Source organism: Rattus norvegicus, chromosome 2 (genome assembly GCF_021556685.1).
Source record: "Rattus norvegicus strain SHRSP/BbbUtx chromosome 2, alternate assembly SHRSP_T2T, whole genome shotgun sequence".
NCBI classification, from domain to species: Eukaryota; Metazoa; Chordata; class Mammalia; order Rodentia; family Muridae; genus Rattus; species Rattus norvegicus.
This window is the reverse complement of record NC_141535.1, coordinates 24,538,091-24,556,276: the sequence shown is the minus strand read 5'-3', so window position 1 is coordinate 24,556,276 and position 18,186 is coordinate 24,538,091. Positions and strand designations below refer to the sequence as shown.

The following is an 18,186-nucleotide window of genomic DNA, read 5'->3' as shown; positions in this document are numbered from 1 at the left end:
TACTAGGTCACAGCCAAAACTTCTGACTCAGAATTGTTTCTGTCTAAAAGAACTACCAGGAACAAAAGTGGAGAAATGACTGAAGGAAAGGTGGTCCAATGACTGGCCCAACTTGGGATCCATCTGTGGGGGGTGGGGGGACTACCAAGGTCTGACAGTATTTCTGATGCTGCGGTGTGCTTACAGAAGGAAGCCTGGCACCTACCAGCAGCTGACTGAAGCAGATGCAAAGACTTATACACCTAACCACTGAACTGAAGTTGGGGATCCCAATGGTTGAATTAGGGGAAGACTGAAGAAGCTGAACTATCCCAGACCCCAGGGAGCTCTCAGAGACTCAACCACCAACCAGGAGCATACATGAGCCAGTCCAAGGTCCCATATAGCAGAAAGGCCCATATAGCAGAAATCTGCCTGGTCTGGTCTCAGCGGGAGAAGGTGCGCTTAACTTTGAGGCTCCAGGGAAGGGGGAGGTCTGTTGGGGAAGGGGGCACTTTCCTGGAGGCAAGGGGGAGGAGGAATGAGATGAGGAACTGTGAGAGGAGGGACCATGAAGAGGGGGCAACAACTGGAATGTAAATAAAACAATAAAAAAATTTTAAAAAGTTTTTATTAAAGCTAAGATTTAAGCAATACTTTTAACTTTTCCTTAAAGAGCACAAATTCACTCCTCTTTGACATTGCGTGACTTATATTTTCATGTAAAGCTGCTCTAGCTGAGGGTATGGGCCATATACCCTTTACCTTATTCTGCAATCAATGCACAAAGAACTTAGAATGCTGCACTTTGATCTCTCTGGTATCTTATATTCTTGTCACATTTCTGCTGATTCAGCAGTAGTCTGTTGAAAAGTCTATGCAGAGAAATTAATGTATCTGTTAACAAACTGGCCCTGCTAGACCTCAGAGGTAGTGTGCTTGCCGAGCATGCTTGAGGCTGTGGGCTGCACTCTGAGATGCACACATGACACAGCACTAAATTATAGTACTGTAAGTAGAAATTACATTATCCTATAAAATAAACATAATCCTTATCTATGTGCCAATCTTTAAAGGTAATATAGATTTTAACATGTACATTAATGCATAGACAAGTTTAACTCATATATTAGATGCTGGAAATTTGAAAAATGAGAAAGAGGGAGATTGAAGTTGCCTAAGGATTTCTACAGCGGCTGAGGCACGAGGCCTGGAGCAAGTGCAAGCAGGAGTAACCTGTCTGGCCTGCCCTGACAAGGAAAGGGAGACTGGGCGCTGCACCCAACAGTTCTGCCATCAGCCCTCTTGACCAGCGTGTTTCTAATTATGTGTATAATTACCGTGTAGGAGTCAGTGTGAAGTCCTGAGGGCCAGCAGGAAGAATGGAAACAGCAACCTTGAGAGGCAGGAGGCTGGGAGGACCTTCCAGAACATACCAGAGACCTGGAAGGGGAGAGAGATGAAAGGCCCTACAGTGTGGAGAGGAAGCTTGTATAGCCCACCTCCAGCAGAAAGATGGGGCATCTAGGGAGGGATGGGGCTGCTATCCCACAGTCAAAATTCTGATGCATAATTGTTTCTGTCTGAAAGAACTGCAGGGATGGATATGGAGAAGGGCCTGAAGAAAAGAAGGTCCAGTGACAGGCCTAAAGGGGAATCCAGCTCAAGAGGAGGCCCCAAGACCTGACACCATTACTGAGGCTATGGGGCATTCACAAAAAGTGACCTATATGACTGCCCTCCAAAAGACCCAACAAGCAGCTGAGTCAGACACAGATATTTGCACCCAACCAATGAACAGAAGCTGCTGACCTCTGTGGTTGAGTCAGGGAAAAGCTTGAAGAACTAAGGAGGAGGGCAACCTTGTAGAAGGACCAGCAAATCTCAATTAACCTGAACCCCAAGATCTCTCAGACACTGGACCACCAACCAGGCAGCAAACACCAGCTGATATGAGGGCCCCAATACATATACAGCAGAGGGTTGCCGGGTCTGCACTCAGTCAGAGAAGATGCACCTAACCCTCAAGAGACTGGAGGCCCCAGGGAGTGGGGAGGTCTGATGGGGTGAGTGGGGTGGGGACATCCTCATAAAGACTAGGGGTTGGGGTGGGGAGGTGGGGAGGAGGTATGGGATGTGGAACAGTGGGAGGGTGGACTGGGAGGGGAATAAAATAAAATCTGGAGTGTAAAAAAATAAAAATAAAAATAAATAATAAAATGAAACCAAACAACAACTACCATAAAACTAAGAATTCCACCCTATCCATCTATGTTGAGCTCTTGACTTTGGAGAGTAAGGAGAGGTGACAAGACACGTGCACTGGTTTCAGATGGCCCATCTAACTGCCAAGAGCTCACTCATGAACAGCTGGGTTTCCAGCAGACATTCTCCTTCTATCCCAAGTGCAGGACAGAAGTAGACACCCAACAGTCCCTCTGTTGCTCCCTGTCTGTCTAGAAAATGCAGCAGGGCCTTTACTTGTCTGAATTGTAGCTTTTAAAGCCTCCTTAGTTATTCAAGCTGAGAAATTTAAGTTCATTCTGTGGCTGAGAGCAGAAACTGTCACCAGGACTGTGGCCTGCTGTCTGGCAACCCTGCCTTTTCAGGCGTTTTATCTGTGCACCAGGGAAGGACTTGTGCAATCCTCAGTCTCTGTTCTTTAACACTCAAAATGAACATTTCCAGGAAACTTTCATTTTTACTGCTTGTGCTTTGATGAGTAAGCAATATTCCCTGTCTTCCACTCCACAACTGTGGAGAATTTAACCGGGAAATACTATTTCCACCATCTGACTTTTACCACACACATACTCTCTGTTCTCTCTTGTACAATATTAGATATTATTTCTTAATGTTAGTCACACATAGGCATGTCCAGTTACTAACTGGCATTTCTAGTACCCTACTCAACAAAACCAAGAAATGACACAACTAAACCTCTAGTCCATCAAGCTCTACGAGAGCGTGCACAACGTCTGAGAGGGGGAAGGGCATCTCCAGAATTACAACATTTCTAAAGACTCGCTTCTGGAAGAGCATCAGGGAAGGAGGAAAGGCAGATCACTGAAGGAGGGCATAGCAGGACTGATGTCCACGAAGACTAGAAAGGACCTGACGAGCTCATGATGCCTCACGCTATGAGGGACCGGGTAGCTGGTACTGATGCTGGTGTGGCTGACTCAGGAAGACTGCACAACAGCAGAGCACAGGACATAGATTTAGGCATCTCAACGCCTGGGCTTATTCACAGGGATCAAGTAAATATTTATCTCCAAGAAACTACCCCAGAGATGGTAGAAAATATTTTGGGGGCTGTGAGATGCTCAGCGGTTCAGGGCACTGGTTGCTCCTCTAAAGGATCTCAGTTCAATTCCCACCACCCACATGGCAGCTCAAACCTGTCTATTACTCCTGTTCCAGGATTTGACATCCTCATGCAAACATACACCAACACACATAGAAAAATTAAGAAATGAAAAAAATTCTTAAAAAAATTTCAGTTTCTGCTCTCTGAAATGTTTTATTTTTTAAAGAATTTATATATTCTCTCTCTCTCTTTCTCTTTCTCTCTCTCTCTCTCTCTCTCTCTCTCTCTCTCTCTCTCTCTCTCTCTCTCTCTCTCCTTAAATTCCAGTGCATCTTGTGGGCAGAATAAACGTTGGGTTGAAGGTTTTGGGGTTAGGTTGATGTCCCTTTCCTTCTACTGGAAGTCCTGCCTGGCTAGAGAAGGTGGGTACTTTAGTCTCTGTATCCCCCACTGGTAGGAACCTCAGCTACGGTCACTCCTATAGACTCCCTGTAACTTCTCCCATCCCAGGTCACCACCTAGTCCCAGAGATGCCAAGATTAATGGAGTAGCCACTGGTTAATGACTGGCTCAACTTGAGACCCATCCCATGGGAGATGTCCCCTGACACTATTAATGACACTCTGCTATGCTTGCAGACAGGAGCCTAGCATAACTTGTCTCCTGAGAGGCTTCATCCAGCAACAAACAGAAACATATTGAGACCCAGAGCCAAACTTCAGGTAGAGCTTGGGGAGTCTTCTGGAAGGGTTGGGGACAGAATGAAGGGAGCCAGAGGGGTCAAGGACACCACAAGAGGACCTACAGAATCTACTAACCTGGGCCCATGGGGGCTCACAGAGACTGAACCACCAACCAAAGAGCTTGCAGGGGCTGGACCTCGGCCCCCTGCACATCTGTAGCAGATGCACAGCTTAGTCTTCATGTGGGTCCCTAACAATTGGAGTGGGGGCTGTCTCTGACTCTGTCGCCTGCCATTGAATCCCCTTTCCCTAACTAGACTGTCTACTGGGCCTAAACGGGAGAGAAGGGGTTTAGTCCTGCTAGGACTAGATATCCCACAGTGGGATGGTGCCCAAGGTGGGGTTCCCATCTCTGAGGAGGAGGGGAGAAAGAAATGGGGAGATTTGCAGGGGCAAGACTTGGAGAAAAGGAGGGAGGGCTGCGAAAATTGGGATATACTGTGAATTTAAAAAGTAAATTTTGGAAAAAAAATCTAATTTCAGTTTCAAGAGAAAAACTTTGTTTTGCTCATGTTTTAATTTTTTCCAAAGTATTGGCAAATTTGTTTTACTTTGAATTCCCCACCCAGTTGGTTTATGTGATCTATATTGAGCCTTTTCTAGTCAATAACCCTGTAAAGATATAGAAATTTTCCTACTACCCATCTTTCTTCTTTTTCTTTCTTTTATTTTTCCCTCCCTCCCTCCTTCCTTCCCTCCCTCCCTCTCCCTTTTCATTCTTTCTCATTACCACTATGTCAAAGCATCAGGTCAGCTGGCTACAGTGCATTGCGGCTGGACTGTCTTTAGAAAGCAGATGCTACCATGCAGACATGGTTACATTGCCACCAGATGGCAGCTTTACCATTGCTGCCCCAGTCCTGCAAAGCGACTGGCAATCCTGTGGCTATGTCTTCTAGCACAGCAGAGTTCTGATCAACTTCTATGAAAATTATGGATGAGCACTGGTACTGAAACTAAATTACTGAGTACACTTACTGTCTACATATATTTACAACTGTAATCAGTCCAAAAACCTTACTTTTACTAACCAATATCAATATATTACTAGTTTTTAGCACTTTCTGTTAAGGAAGCTAAAGATTTAGCAACTATAATAAATGTATCAAGATAAAAAACTGTAGCAAAATATAATACACAGCAAAAATGAACAAGTCTATATTGGTTTATATTCAAATTAAACAAATATTTACGAGTGTAAATCCTACATTAGCTATAGGCTCAGGTATGATGAATATTAGAAGGAACACCCATTCAGAGCCTGCCCCACATGTGGCCCATGCATATACAGTCATCCAATTAGACAAGATGGATGAAGCAAAGAAGTGCAGGCCGACAGGAGCCGGATGTAGATCGCTCCTGAGAGACACAGCCAGAATACAACAAATACAGAGGCGAATGCCAGCAGCAAACCACTGAATTGAGAATAGGACCCCCGCTGAAGGAATCAGAGAAAGAACTGGAAGAGCTTGAAGGGGCTCGAGACCCCATATGTACAACAATGCCAAGCAACCAGAGCTTCCAGGGACTAAGCCACTACCTAAAGACTATACATGGACTGACCCTGGACTCTGACCTCATAGGTAGCAATGAATATCCTAGTAAGAGCACCAGTGGAAGGGGAAGCCCTGGGTCCTGCTAAGACTGAAACCCCCAGTGAACTAGATTGTTGGGGGGGAGGGCGGCAAGCGGGGGGAGGATGGGGAGGGGAACACCCATAAAGGAGGGGAGGGGGGAGAGGGATGTTTGCCCGGAAACCGGGAAAGGGAATAACACTCGAAATGTATATAAGAAATACTCAAGTTAATAAAAAAATAAATAAATAAAAGGATGACCAAAAAAAAAAAAAGATTGTATCATGCTTTTCAATAAAAGATATGTCCGGTTACTAGAGTGGTTAGTAAGGTCCAGTTTGTATTGTGGATGTTTTCTGCAGTAAAGAGCAGGAAGAAGAAAAACTACAAGAGTCTCTCAGAAATAAGACGTGGCCTTCACCTGATGCTCTACACATTACTGTGAGGCATGGGAATCTTTATTACACCCTGCATAAATACTAATCTTACAACAAGAGCACGTCTGTCCTTCCTTTATCTCAGTCACACTGGCTACTTGATTATTGTGACCACTGTACATAAATGAGAAGACTACTTAAAATGGTCTGAGGAAATACTGCTGCCTACTTCAATAAGGCTGCAGCCATTAATGCCTTGTCTATTTTTGAATGAATGTGCATATATAAAATATATATTCATAGGTTGACACCATTTATAATTAACATTTCTTAGTAAACCATGAAACTGTTGAATTAAGCCACATGAGATGTATTATTATATCTTTTTCTACTAAAACCAAACAAGGCTGCTGGACAGTCCTATTGCCTTTCCTCTGGCAACAATTAGTCAGTTGTCTTGATTTAAGAACACGGCTCTGAAGTCATCCACTGGTTTCACTATAGGTGTCACTGAGGTTTCTTAGGCTAATCGCGCCTCTGACAGACTCTAGTAAATAAGTATCTGTCTTACTTTAGATGGCTTTATTTTACTACATTGACACTTTCTTTCACATGTCCAGCTAACCCTACTAATTTCATGTAATGGTCTCTTACTAAGTAAGAGACATTCCCATTTAAATAACAACAAAATTTATGGCTTGGATCAGAAATGCTTCCCATAGGTTCAGTGCTCAGAGGTGGTACTGTTTGGGGGTCATGAGGTCAGGAAGTCAGTTTGACTGACAGAGATGGGTTGCTGGGACTTTGGGGATTATAAAACACATAGCCATGTTCAGTTGTTTCTAATTCCTAATTCCTGATCCACTAAGATGTGAATAGACACATAGCAGGCACCTACCCACACGGTTGGGCCACCACTGCTGCCATGTTCCCTGCAGAGCTAGACTGGTTCCTCTCAAACTGTGAGCCAAAGTAAACTTCCCCTCTATCAGGTCTCTCCTGCCAGGTATTTTGTCAATGACAAGGAAGTGACTAATAATGTGGTTACAAACTCTCAAAATGAAAGGCAACAATCTAAGGACTATCTTTCATAAATGACTGGAATATTAATCACAGATAGTGATTTTAGGGTTAAAGTTAGTTGCATTTGTTTTGAACTCCTAAGTTTAGAGATTTTAGTAATGTCACTTGCTAGTGAATTTAAGTTATACCAAGAGGGTGGAGAGAGGAAGAGAGAGAGGGAGAAGGGGAGGAAAGGAGGGAGGGAGGGAGGGAAGGAGGGGGCTGTTCCTTGGTGTAAATGGGAATAAAAGAAGTACATGTGCCTGTTTAGGAGGACTATTTTCAGTGTAATTTTTACAGTATGATTATAGAGTGCAGTTCAAAACTACTTATGTTTTAACCTACGAGGCTAATTATAAATTATTTACTTTATTCATTTAATCCTAATACTTTAATCTCTTTATGGTCAACTCTCATTCCTGCTATGCCCAAATAAGTTTTGCATTTCTCCCTGGGAATATGAAGTATTCTCACACTTTACCTAACTATAAATTGCAGGAGAAGTGATAAGCCTTTCAGAATCCAGCTGCTACAAGAAGTTGAGAGGGAAGAAAGCTGCTAAGAGCTCCTCTGAGTGCTGGTGTCCATGTCTAGGCTCACTTCTTAGAGAACCCTCTCTTGCTAGCGAGCCTTCCGGAAGCAGTCACAGGAGGAGCCACAGCCTGCCCTTCTATGGTTGCTTGCAATGTAGCCCTTTCCTAGAAAGAACCTGCCTTACTGGCTGTGCTGAACATGGGGTGTTTTCATCTGCGAACTCAGAAAAGATTCTCTTTCCTAAAGCTTCTAGAAGTGGACCATTCTCAGGGGAAAATGCCTGCATCGTCTGGTTATTGTCACACTGCTACATAGGAAAGGCAGCCTCTGTTCATTACCTCCATGTGTCATGTCTAGGCTGGCTTCATACTGAAGTACAGGTCAAATACTGCAGAACCAATACTAGCTGGTCAGGAAGCCCGTCAGCTGGCCTCATCACTGTGTCGCTGAGACATAGCAGCTCTTCAGTATTTACTGAACTTTTCAGTATTTTAGAAACATTCAAAAATCCTGGGTGTATGTGAATTTTGAAAAACTGGGGAAAGTCTTTGAGGTGAGCTGAAATATTCCTCTTGGATGAACAGAAATAACTTGCATGTATACAGATGTTTCCATCTCCGATTTCCCTTTACATTGATAAAGATATTGCAATTATTCAAAGATTCGAAATAGAAACTCAGTGTCTTCCTTAGTTCTTGCAACTTTTTCTCTTTTGTGCCTAATTTGGGCAATCAACGGAGGCTTTTCAGACATAATTACTGTTTGTTTCTTTCTAACCCTACTGTCCCAGATCTTGTTAGAAAGACTCTTTCTTGAGCTCTATTTCCTAAATAGTCTCCACTTTTAGACATATGCTTCTGTGACTGAATTCTGGCTAATATTGTTGAAATTGTGTTTCCCTTCAAGGTGCAAAGGCAAAGATATTCCTCTTGACAGCTCATCATGGTCTTTAGGATTAGGTTCAGACCCTGGACTGACTACCTTCAGGCCCTCGCAGGCCATCACCAGCCATTCGCCTTGTAACTAGTCAAGATAGAACTGGCTTGTAACACCAGGTTTCTACTCCTTCCCCTCTGGGTTCCTGTCATTATTTCTTTCCTGGACTGTTCTTCCTTCTCTCTGCTTCCTTTGCCTAGCTCCTCATTCATCTTACAATATTAATTTTGATTACAGTTTCTATGTTGACAATGCTTTTCTCACTATACCTTTCCCAAGACTGAGTGTGATGATCTAATTTGCTACAAGTGTACATTCTATAAATTTAATGTCTATTTTCAAATTTTCCCATACTTAAATCACTTTTCTCGGTTCACCACTCTGGGCTTCTTGATGTCAGGGATGTTATAAACATGTTTATCACAGATGCTCGAAGTCTGAATCAATTGCACCACCAGGCCACTGCCTTTCTCTACGATCTGCTGGATCCTATAAGCATGGCAAACAGACTCATGCTCTTCCCCACTTCATGTGTAGGACCCTTTGCCTCCTCCCTGCACTTTCTGTGTGTGCCCTGCACACATCAACGCTGCTTGCTTCATTGGTAGCATACTTTGGCTATGAGCCCACTTTCTGATGTGCCTTTCCTCTGATTGTTTTGCTGGGCAGTTTTTCTAACCCTTACTCATCTCCAACTCTGGTGGACTTAATCATTTTCCCTTCTTGGCCACCACAAAACGTTTCACTTTACTTTTTCATTTTTAAAGTTGATTTTTTTTTTTTTGGTGTTGTTAACACAAAGAGCCTCAGAAAGCTGTACACTGTATGTGCTGAGTTTAGATGTCACAGTATCTGGAATCTAGGGGTACCCAGTCATGAATTCTATCAGAATAATTTAAAGAAAATCAAAGCTTTTTTTTAACTACTCTTACAAGAAAATGGGCAAGCAGGGAAGGGAGGTTTAACCCTGAAAAATATGAAGAAGACAATGTATACTTCATCAATATAATGTAATAAATATAATATAATGAATATAATGCTCTAGTGCAAAATCTTGCTTCTTCCCCAACCAACCTTCTCTTCCAACAGTGCCGCTGGTGTGCTCCTGTCCACTAGACAGACCTCTCCAACACACTCCTGCCCCTACCCACTTCAGCAGGACAACTAAGTGTGTAAAACAAAAGTAAATGAGCTGAGACACGTCACAAGTCGGTCAGCTCTCCTGAGAACACGTCACAGACCGGACAGCTCTCCGAGGAATTTCAATGGAGACTGTCTTGATTTAAAGTCCTGCCCCGTCACTCCCTGTGAAAACCATTTATCTGTTCTGGTATCTCCATCTGCACTGTGAGAACCAGCAACCCAAACCTTAGATGCTGGCTATTGCAGGAACTGCAGCCTATGTAAAGCATGTAGACTACAGTAACGCGTAACACACAGAAAACAGTTATTCAGTGTTAGCTGTCACTACCATTGTCTTACGAGGTGATTGTTTGATAACCAAGAGTTATCCGTAGGGTCTCAGGGTAGAATGCAGCTCTAATAAGACTCTGGCATCCTTCATACTCCAATAACAATAAGAGCAGCAGACAAACAAACATTCCCTACACGTGCAGGGCTTGTTTGAGATTCCAAATGAGATCGTTCAATTCTATGAGGCTATTTTGCAAAATTATTTACAATTTAATCTCTGCATTTTCATCTCTGTAAGTACCTTAATAATGGTGTGAACTGCTAACCAATGGTTATCAAGGATTTTGAAATATAAACCAAAATATCAAGTTGGCTCATAGGTGCATACTATATTAACAAGATAGTGTGTTAGATACTAAGTACCGTAATGTCCCCACCACTAATTCTTAACTCCTGAATTCTTAATTTTCTCAGTGTTATAAAATCAACCACAAAGAAAGAAGTCTTCAGAATTTACATTGGTATGTTGGTTTTGGTTAGATTTCTATCAGATTTAAGGTAAAGATCTATAAAATTAAAAAATGATGTATTATAGCTCTAAAATCATTACTGTCATTGCTAAAAGGAGCAAATACTAAAATTTTAAAATGATAAATACACAGTTGAAAATCTGATCTTCAAATTTTATATAATTATATTAATAAATATTCCAGCTAAAAACTACAAAGGTGATTTCAAATATTTGATACAGACTATAATTTTTATTACGTGAATAGATTATGACTTGGCTACTTTTGGAAATACAGCCAAATCTTGATTATTCTTAGTTCACAGAAATACACAGTTGAAAATGAGTGTTTTCACATTAAAGATGTCTTTTCTCACAAAGTGTTTACTACGGCAAACTTATTAGTCTAATTCGCACTTTGATTTCTTTTCTTTTTTGATCAAATGAAATGGTTTGATATCAATCATAACAATAACAGCAGAGGAAGGAATGTCATAAATAAGGAGTCTGAGCAATCAAGAGTTGGCTGTACAGCGTCACAGTCACCTTATGAATCAGCTAAAGGAACTCTGACAGCCTCCCTGCCGTATTACCGCGAAACCACACCCAGCAGGAGTTCCTCTGCCTTAGCATTCCTAGTCAAGACTCTGAGTACCTGAAAGAACCCTGGTGGCACGGGGCCTACGGGCATGCCATCTCCTGGGGGCATGTTTCCTAGCACGGGGCTGGGAGCTGCTGCAGCACTCTGCAAAGAATAAAGGAGAGACAGAGCTACATCATTACAGAGAAGGCACAGGACGAAGGAGTGAGGCCTTGCAGGGTGGCTGCTTTTGCTCTCCTGGGGACAAAAGCTGCTGATAGCCACTCTACAAGTGCCCTGAGGTTAACAGTGTGATAAACAGTGTCAGGGGCTTGTGCAGGCCTGTAGAAATTCCGTGAAGACACGGATCTTTCATTAGATGACACATTTGATATATATTAAATGCTGAGAGTAATGTGACAGATGATAAAAGTTTAAACCAATGCTTAATTTACGGTACAGACGTCTGAAATGGCAAACGTTAGCAATGAACATGCAAACAGGTAAAAGTCTGTGTGTGGTGATCGCAGGGACTGGGAGAAAGACTTTCAGATTATACTTAAATATGTCAGAAGCAGGTAAAATTAATTCTCTGCCTCCAGATAACCAGATTTTAGTCATTTTACTATGTTATAATCATTACCCAAAACATAAAGTATAAGGTGGGAAGATGAAAATGCAAGTAGGAGACTGAAGAAAAATTAGATTTGAAGACACTGGTCTCATACAAGTGATTAAAAGTATTAAATTAAAAATTTCAGTTATTTAATTTATAAAGTTTTCATGAAATCCTAGCATTTCATTAAACAGGGATATGAAAAAATAAAACCTTTGGTTAAGATTCTTTGTAATCAGATAAGGGCTATAGTTTTTTTTTATACACATTGGTACACATGAATCTGTTCTGTAACTATCAATTTTATTTTTCGATTTCATCAAAACATTTAAAGTCCTAAAAATACTCAAGAACGGACCAGATGGGGACATAAACTAGTACCACCTCTATGGAAGAGCATGTGCAAGGTCCTGAAAACAAACAAATCAAAACAGAGACAGAACCAATCCAGCAGTGGGCAAGCTCGCTACCATGTATAGACCCAGAGGAGATACAGGTATTGTGGAGAGGTGTCCACAGTCGCTTACAGTAGCTGAGAGATAGAGTCAACCTAAATGGTCACCGATGAAGGATACGGAGAATGAGGCCCATACACACAATGGGATTTTATTTAGACCTAAATAACTGTGACAGCATGGATAAGCAGGGCAGAAAGACTGTAGCACACACTCTTACAGAGATGTGGGGTGTAAAGAGCTGACCCCAGAGAGTCAAGAGTGGCCAGTGGCCCATGGAGGGTAAGGACAGTAAGCAAAGGTGCCGTGGAACAAGTGCAGCGGCACGGCCAGCTAGAGAGGAAGGTCTGCGTTATATTACAGCAGTAACTGGAGCTGGCAATAGCTGAAACAGTAGCAAGAGAAGATGCTCAATGATTGCACTACAAAAGCACCAGGGAGCCTTAAGATACACCAGTTTGATATTTAACAGCTTTGCTGTGAAAAAAAAAAAATCCAAGTAGGTCCCATAGTTAGGTACACGCTGTCCCACAGTTATGTACATGCTCTTCCCACAGTTACATGCTATCCCACAGTTACGTACATGCTGTCCTGCCTACTGTGTACCCTATGCATCCACCCATGTACTCAGCCCATAGACAATATGGTATCTTAGTGTGTTCTAGTGCATAGTTCCTGGCTTAAAAAAAAATGTGTATTCCACAGTACTTGAGGTCATTGAGACCAATGATTTTCACAGTTCCCTCTCTAGGCAGAAGTGTGACATATTGTTTACTTATGTAACTACAGCCAAGGGCTCAAATACAAAGGAGGAAGCTGCTGGTTCTCATGGATTGCATGAGCATGCTCAGAGGCAGGCATGCATAAGACAGACCTACTGACTACTGCCTGACACGGCCCTACCAGCTCTTGCCTCCTTTCATTTTCTATAGCATCTTTTAAAAATGAAAGCAAACTGATTTTCCATATAACTAAATGTGTATAATATTTTAATACGACATTAGAAGGGACAAATTTACAATCAACAACAGCTAGGAAATAGGATTTGACCTCTGTCCTTGAGACTGTATAATTCAAACCTATTTTTTCATCAATTCTTTTTGCCCAAAAAGTATATTGGTAGGTTTTCCCAATATTGAGAAAATAAAACAGGTTTATTGTACCAGCAGGTAAAGAATGTAGTATTAAAAAGGTAAAACACATAGTTAAGTATTTGACGGATTATTTTTCTCCAGACTACATTGTCTCATTGTCTATAGGCATTTGCTAGTTTTTCCCTGAAGGATCTTCATAATAATCCATAATATTTTCTGACTGTAGAGTTATTTTATAAGTTCTGGAAATACTCCCTTTCGGGGTTTGTCGCTCCAGTCAAGGACTTTTGAGTGCGGATGCAGCAGCAAATGCAGCAGAAATAAAACCACTGCTTTAAGGTTTACTCCTAGCAAGTGGAGAAAGACAATAAACAAAACAAATAAAGGAGAATATCTGTTTGTGACCTGACCCAAGGAGAATGGAAGGAACAGGGTGGATCCCTCACACTCAAGAAGACAGGGCTGGCGATTCTGAAAGCCCAGTGATGGGACACACCAAACCTGGACCAGACTTCAGGGACTCCTGATGGATTCAGAGGGCTGTTTATTATTTTTGTGTTTTCTCTCTCTGTCTCTCTGTCTCTCTCACACACACATGTGCACGCGCACGCGCACACACACACACCCCTGATTGGCCTAGAACTCACTGCATGCACTGGAAGCTGCCCTTTATAGCTGCAGTCCTCCTCCTGCCTCCCCAGTGCTGGCATTACGGTGTCTGCTGCCATGCCCGGCATTTACTGTTGCTGGACTCTCCTTACATTTCAAAACAGGCAAATTCCTGTACAAAGGCACGAATGGGGATTCTGCACCTCCAATACTCATGCTTTGCACACAATAAGGATACCCGAAACACCAGGATCCTGCTAACTAGCTGAGTTACGGCACATGGCCCAGTTAGTTACTTATTTGGTGTAAGAGAAAATTTCAGCCCGCTTTTAAAGATACGAAAAGAACACAAAAGTAGAAATTGAGCAAGGCACAAAGTGCTAGACCAGATCACTGTGATCTGTACAAAGTGCTAGACTGGATCACTCTGGTCTGCACTTTACTCTAAGCCATACTAGTCACTCACTTTTGCTAGGCTTTACTAGCAAGTTATGCTATGTGACTCAGCCTAGGGCACCATTTGGTCCACTCTCAAATGCTATCCTGTTAATATCATAGAGGTATACTAAGTGGTCTGCAAGTAGTGTCAGATACTAAACCTCCAACTGATACCACACGAAGTGTGTACAGTATCAATCTAAATAATGTAAATATTAACTCTGTAAAGAATCAAGCTATGTGGATTACAGCTTCTCAAAGGAAAAAGTTAATTTCTCGAACAAACTTGTTTGATGTTTACTTCTAACACATGAGACAAATTTAATCCACGATCTAAGAATGAACAGAAACTTATAACTGGGCCTATCCCAGACATGTGTAGGAGTTTGCATAGCTATGTAACAGGAATAAACAGGATAATTACATTACAATTCCAACAAAGGATTAAACTCACTGGCAGTACTGACTTCTCACTAGAGTATCATGGGATATCCTTTATTATACAGTGCTTGGGGTTGATTTTTATAGCAGCTTTTCTTAATGAAAGAAAAACACACACTATGACTTTACAGTATTTCTTGTAGCTAACTGAATCAGGAAGACTTCCATTTGGATGTAAACATGTGGTTTTAGTGTCTTCTGCTGGATTCAATTACTTACTTTCATATACACTTTATTTTTTCAGATATGTGCATCTTAACACATTTTGTCAAATCATTAGTTTTGCTATTTGAATGCTGTAGAGAGAAGGAGTTCCACATACCTCTAAGTGGTTTTTAAAGCGTAGAAATTAAACTAAAAAGATTTGCTCTATCATAAAATAATCAGCTTTTATTAAGATTGTATACATCAGTAATTGTGCCTTTGATTTACTAAGATAGGGAACCAGGTCCTAAATACATAGTAAGAATCAAGATCTAAAATCCGCATTTTGTGGAACAGAAAAATATTAAGAATATGAAAAAATAAAGCAGGGATATGACTTAGAAACTAAAACGAGTTTAAAATAAACAGGATTATTGATTTTATTATGTCATCGCTACTATTTTAAGCCTCTATGATTTCGATTATGTCTTTTCCCAGATGCATGTGCTGCCAATGCGAATGAGGTAAGAGGTAGCACCCTTAAGAGGTGATGGGGATATGAGTTCTCCCTTTCTAACAGGTCTTAAAAGAATGGGTGAGGGAGTTCATCCTATGTGGTCTTCTTCTGCCTTCCTCAAACAAGGGCAGCGCAGTGACGTCTCACCACTAGGTGGCAGTGCTCAGCCTCAGCCTTCCTAGTCTGGATATACAGGCACTCTACAGAAAACCTCAAAACGATGGTGGTAGCTGTCTGGTATTACCAATTATAATTCAAACACACTTAACCAGTCTGATTACTTGCTGAAGATAGCTTTATTATATTAAGAAATCTTTCTATGTCTGCCTAGTCCTGTAAAACAAAAAAACAACTTTCAAAAAAATCAGGCCTAAGAAAAGAAACTTTCATTTCCACTTGATGGACATTTGGTTTTCTCCTGAGAACAGAACAGGAGCGATCCCACCCTGATAGCTGTCTTAAGTCATCACTGTAGTCCAAGGTAAGCCCTGTTGGGTGGTCAGAGGAACTCTTGGTAAGGAGGTAGTGAATTTTATTTGCTGGTAGATAGGAGACTTTGACAACTACATTCTTCTGACATGTTTTTTGCTAGTTTGTGTTTTTTAAATGTGGGCATCACATCTGCCCTTTCAAAACATTTTTTTGCCCTTTCAAAACAAATTATTATCAAATTTCTCAAAGTGGAAAAGAGGCCTGGTCCCTCTCTAGGCTCTGGTGTTGGGAGTCTGGATTTGGCCCTCGTCACTGTTTGGAGCCTAAATGTTGTAGACATCCAGTTTCTGCTGTACGGATAAGTCATGTACTGCACAACTGCAGGGCACCCAGCAGCCCTGTCTCTCCCTCACCTCAAACACTGCCCACCAGTGGGGACTGGCTCAACAGGCTTTGTCTTTTGTTTTTTGTTTTAACCCTGAAGTAAATTATCCTTCCCTCCATTATCTTTCCACAAATTGATTATAGTTTGCTTTTTTCTATTTTACTAATACGTCTATTTTTTAAAAAATAGTCTACTTGTTAAAATTTGTTGTCCATTTTTAAACATCTCATATAACTTAATCTAACTTTATTCCGTTTTCTCTAATAAAGACTATAAAGCAATTAATTTTATGTTGAATTACCTTTGTATCTGCAAGGTCTAATGTTGGTGTTCACTACCTTTTTAATAATCTGAATGCAATTTTATTTTGATGATTAATAGAAATAACTAGAAAGCAAAATTATACTGAGTAGATGAATTGTGAAATAAAATGAGAACAATAGCTAGCCTCGTAGATGTCAGCAAAGACACTTTTAATCTACTCACAAATGGTTGGATGGTTTAGTTTTAAATTTTAGTTTCCTAGCTAGAGCCAAGGTAAGCCATGTTACACACCTTCAGTATCTAGGGGGATGCTAATAGCATGTTTTAAGGATTTCCCACTAACAAAACATCAACCTTCTCTTCTATCTGCTGCCTTTGTCTCTGACTTTCTCTAGTTTCCAGACCTTATTCTCTCTTCAAACCACGACTACTGCTTGTCCGTTTCTCCTTGCGTGTCTGCCAGTGCTTGGCCAGGAGGCTCACACAGGAATTCCATGTCTGTGAAATGGGCACAGATTGAGTGCAGAGAACCTACACTTCCGGTGTACCAAGTGCAAGCAGACAACACTGGAGTGAGAGCTTTAAGCTTAGGAGTTTGTTCTAAGTGGCTACTGTAGATGCAGGTATATGGTTTTAATGACTCCTACATCTCTAAATTACTACTTCCTTTCTGAAAAGTATTACTCAAAGGACATTTGGAACGTAATTCTAAAGATCTCTGGAATTTACTGATGTTAACCCGGTGTAGACTATGTATTTCCTAATTATATAAGTTTCATTAAATCAATCTGCTGGTTAAGTAAATGAAAATAAATCCCATATTAAACCCCACTTGCTTCTGTGGCCCATCTGCTGTCATAGCTCTACAAGTGGCCTTGCATCTTGGTCAGGCCAATCGGTTTTCTTCATTTCGCAGGGGCAGTGGCAGCGCTCACAGGGAAGAAGATGCCACATAGTGCATCTCTTTCTGTAGCCGCCAGCTGGGTCTTTAACCCCCTTCTGCTCATCTACAAAGTAATGGCGCTCTGACTGGTAATGAACGACCCACCAATCCTGTCTAGACTCCTCCTCAGCCCTAGGGCAGGAAGCACGAGCACACGCACGCACACACACGCATGCACACACACGCACACGCATGCACACACACGCACACACAACGGGAAGCACCATCCTGTTGCCATGCAGATGGTGCCTACTTGGCCTCATGTCCTGTTGCAGAGTGAACAGGCCCTGATCTCGGTCCAGAACTGGAACAGTGTCTATTTCCTTCATTTACTAGGTTGGTTCCCTTCCTACCTGACTAATGTTTGAGTGTTGCGGTGGCTTAAACTAATATCCCACAGTTCTTCCCTCACATCAGTTCAAAGAGAAACAGTAGCGAACTGGACTTTTACCTCTTCTGGAGCCCACACAAGTGGCGGCCAGTCCTTGGATCCCAATAGTTACTCCACTTATGTTTCTGCCACATCAGCCTGAGACATACAGGCCTTCCCACCTACATTCCCTGCAGTCACCCTAAACCATGGCGGCGGCGGCGGCAGCGGCGGCAGCAGCAGCAGCGAAGATGACGATGACATCACCACAACAACTTTGTCATCATCGTGGGTTAGGGTGACTGAAGGGAATGTGGGTGGGAAGGCGACTTGCATACATCTCTACACGTGCCCGCTGTAAGCTCTCCATGGTACATGTACTTGCTAACAGTGGTTTGCTGCAGAATGTCTTCATTGGCTTACTCCACCATTGTAGAGTAATCTTGTCTTAGAATCCAAGAC

At 41.9% G+C, this 18,186-nt stretch overlaps 1 protein-coding gene across 53 annotated transcripts in view; it reads right to left on the bottom strand.

The window, feature by feature from the left end:
* The window catches only part of Ssbp2 (single-stranded DNA binding protein 2), a 282,626-nt gene that overhangs the window by 69,441 nt on the left and 194,999 nt on the right, over positions 1–18,186 (bottom strand). For 39 of the 53 annotated variants that reach the window (XM_087625643.1, XM_087625627.1, XM_087625522.1 and 36 more), the window contains 1 exon segment: positions 11,092–11,181. In XM_087625643.1, the coding sequence (XP_087481769.1) occupies positions 11,092–11,145 (54 nt within the window). In that variant the 5' untranslated portion in view covers positions 11,146–11,181. 53 annotated transcript variants of the gene reach the window in all.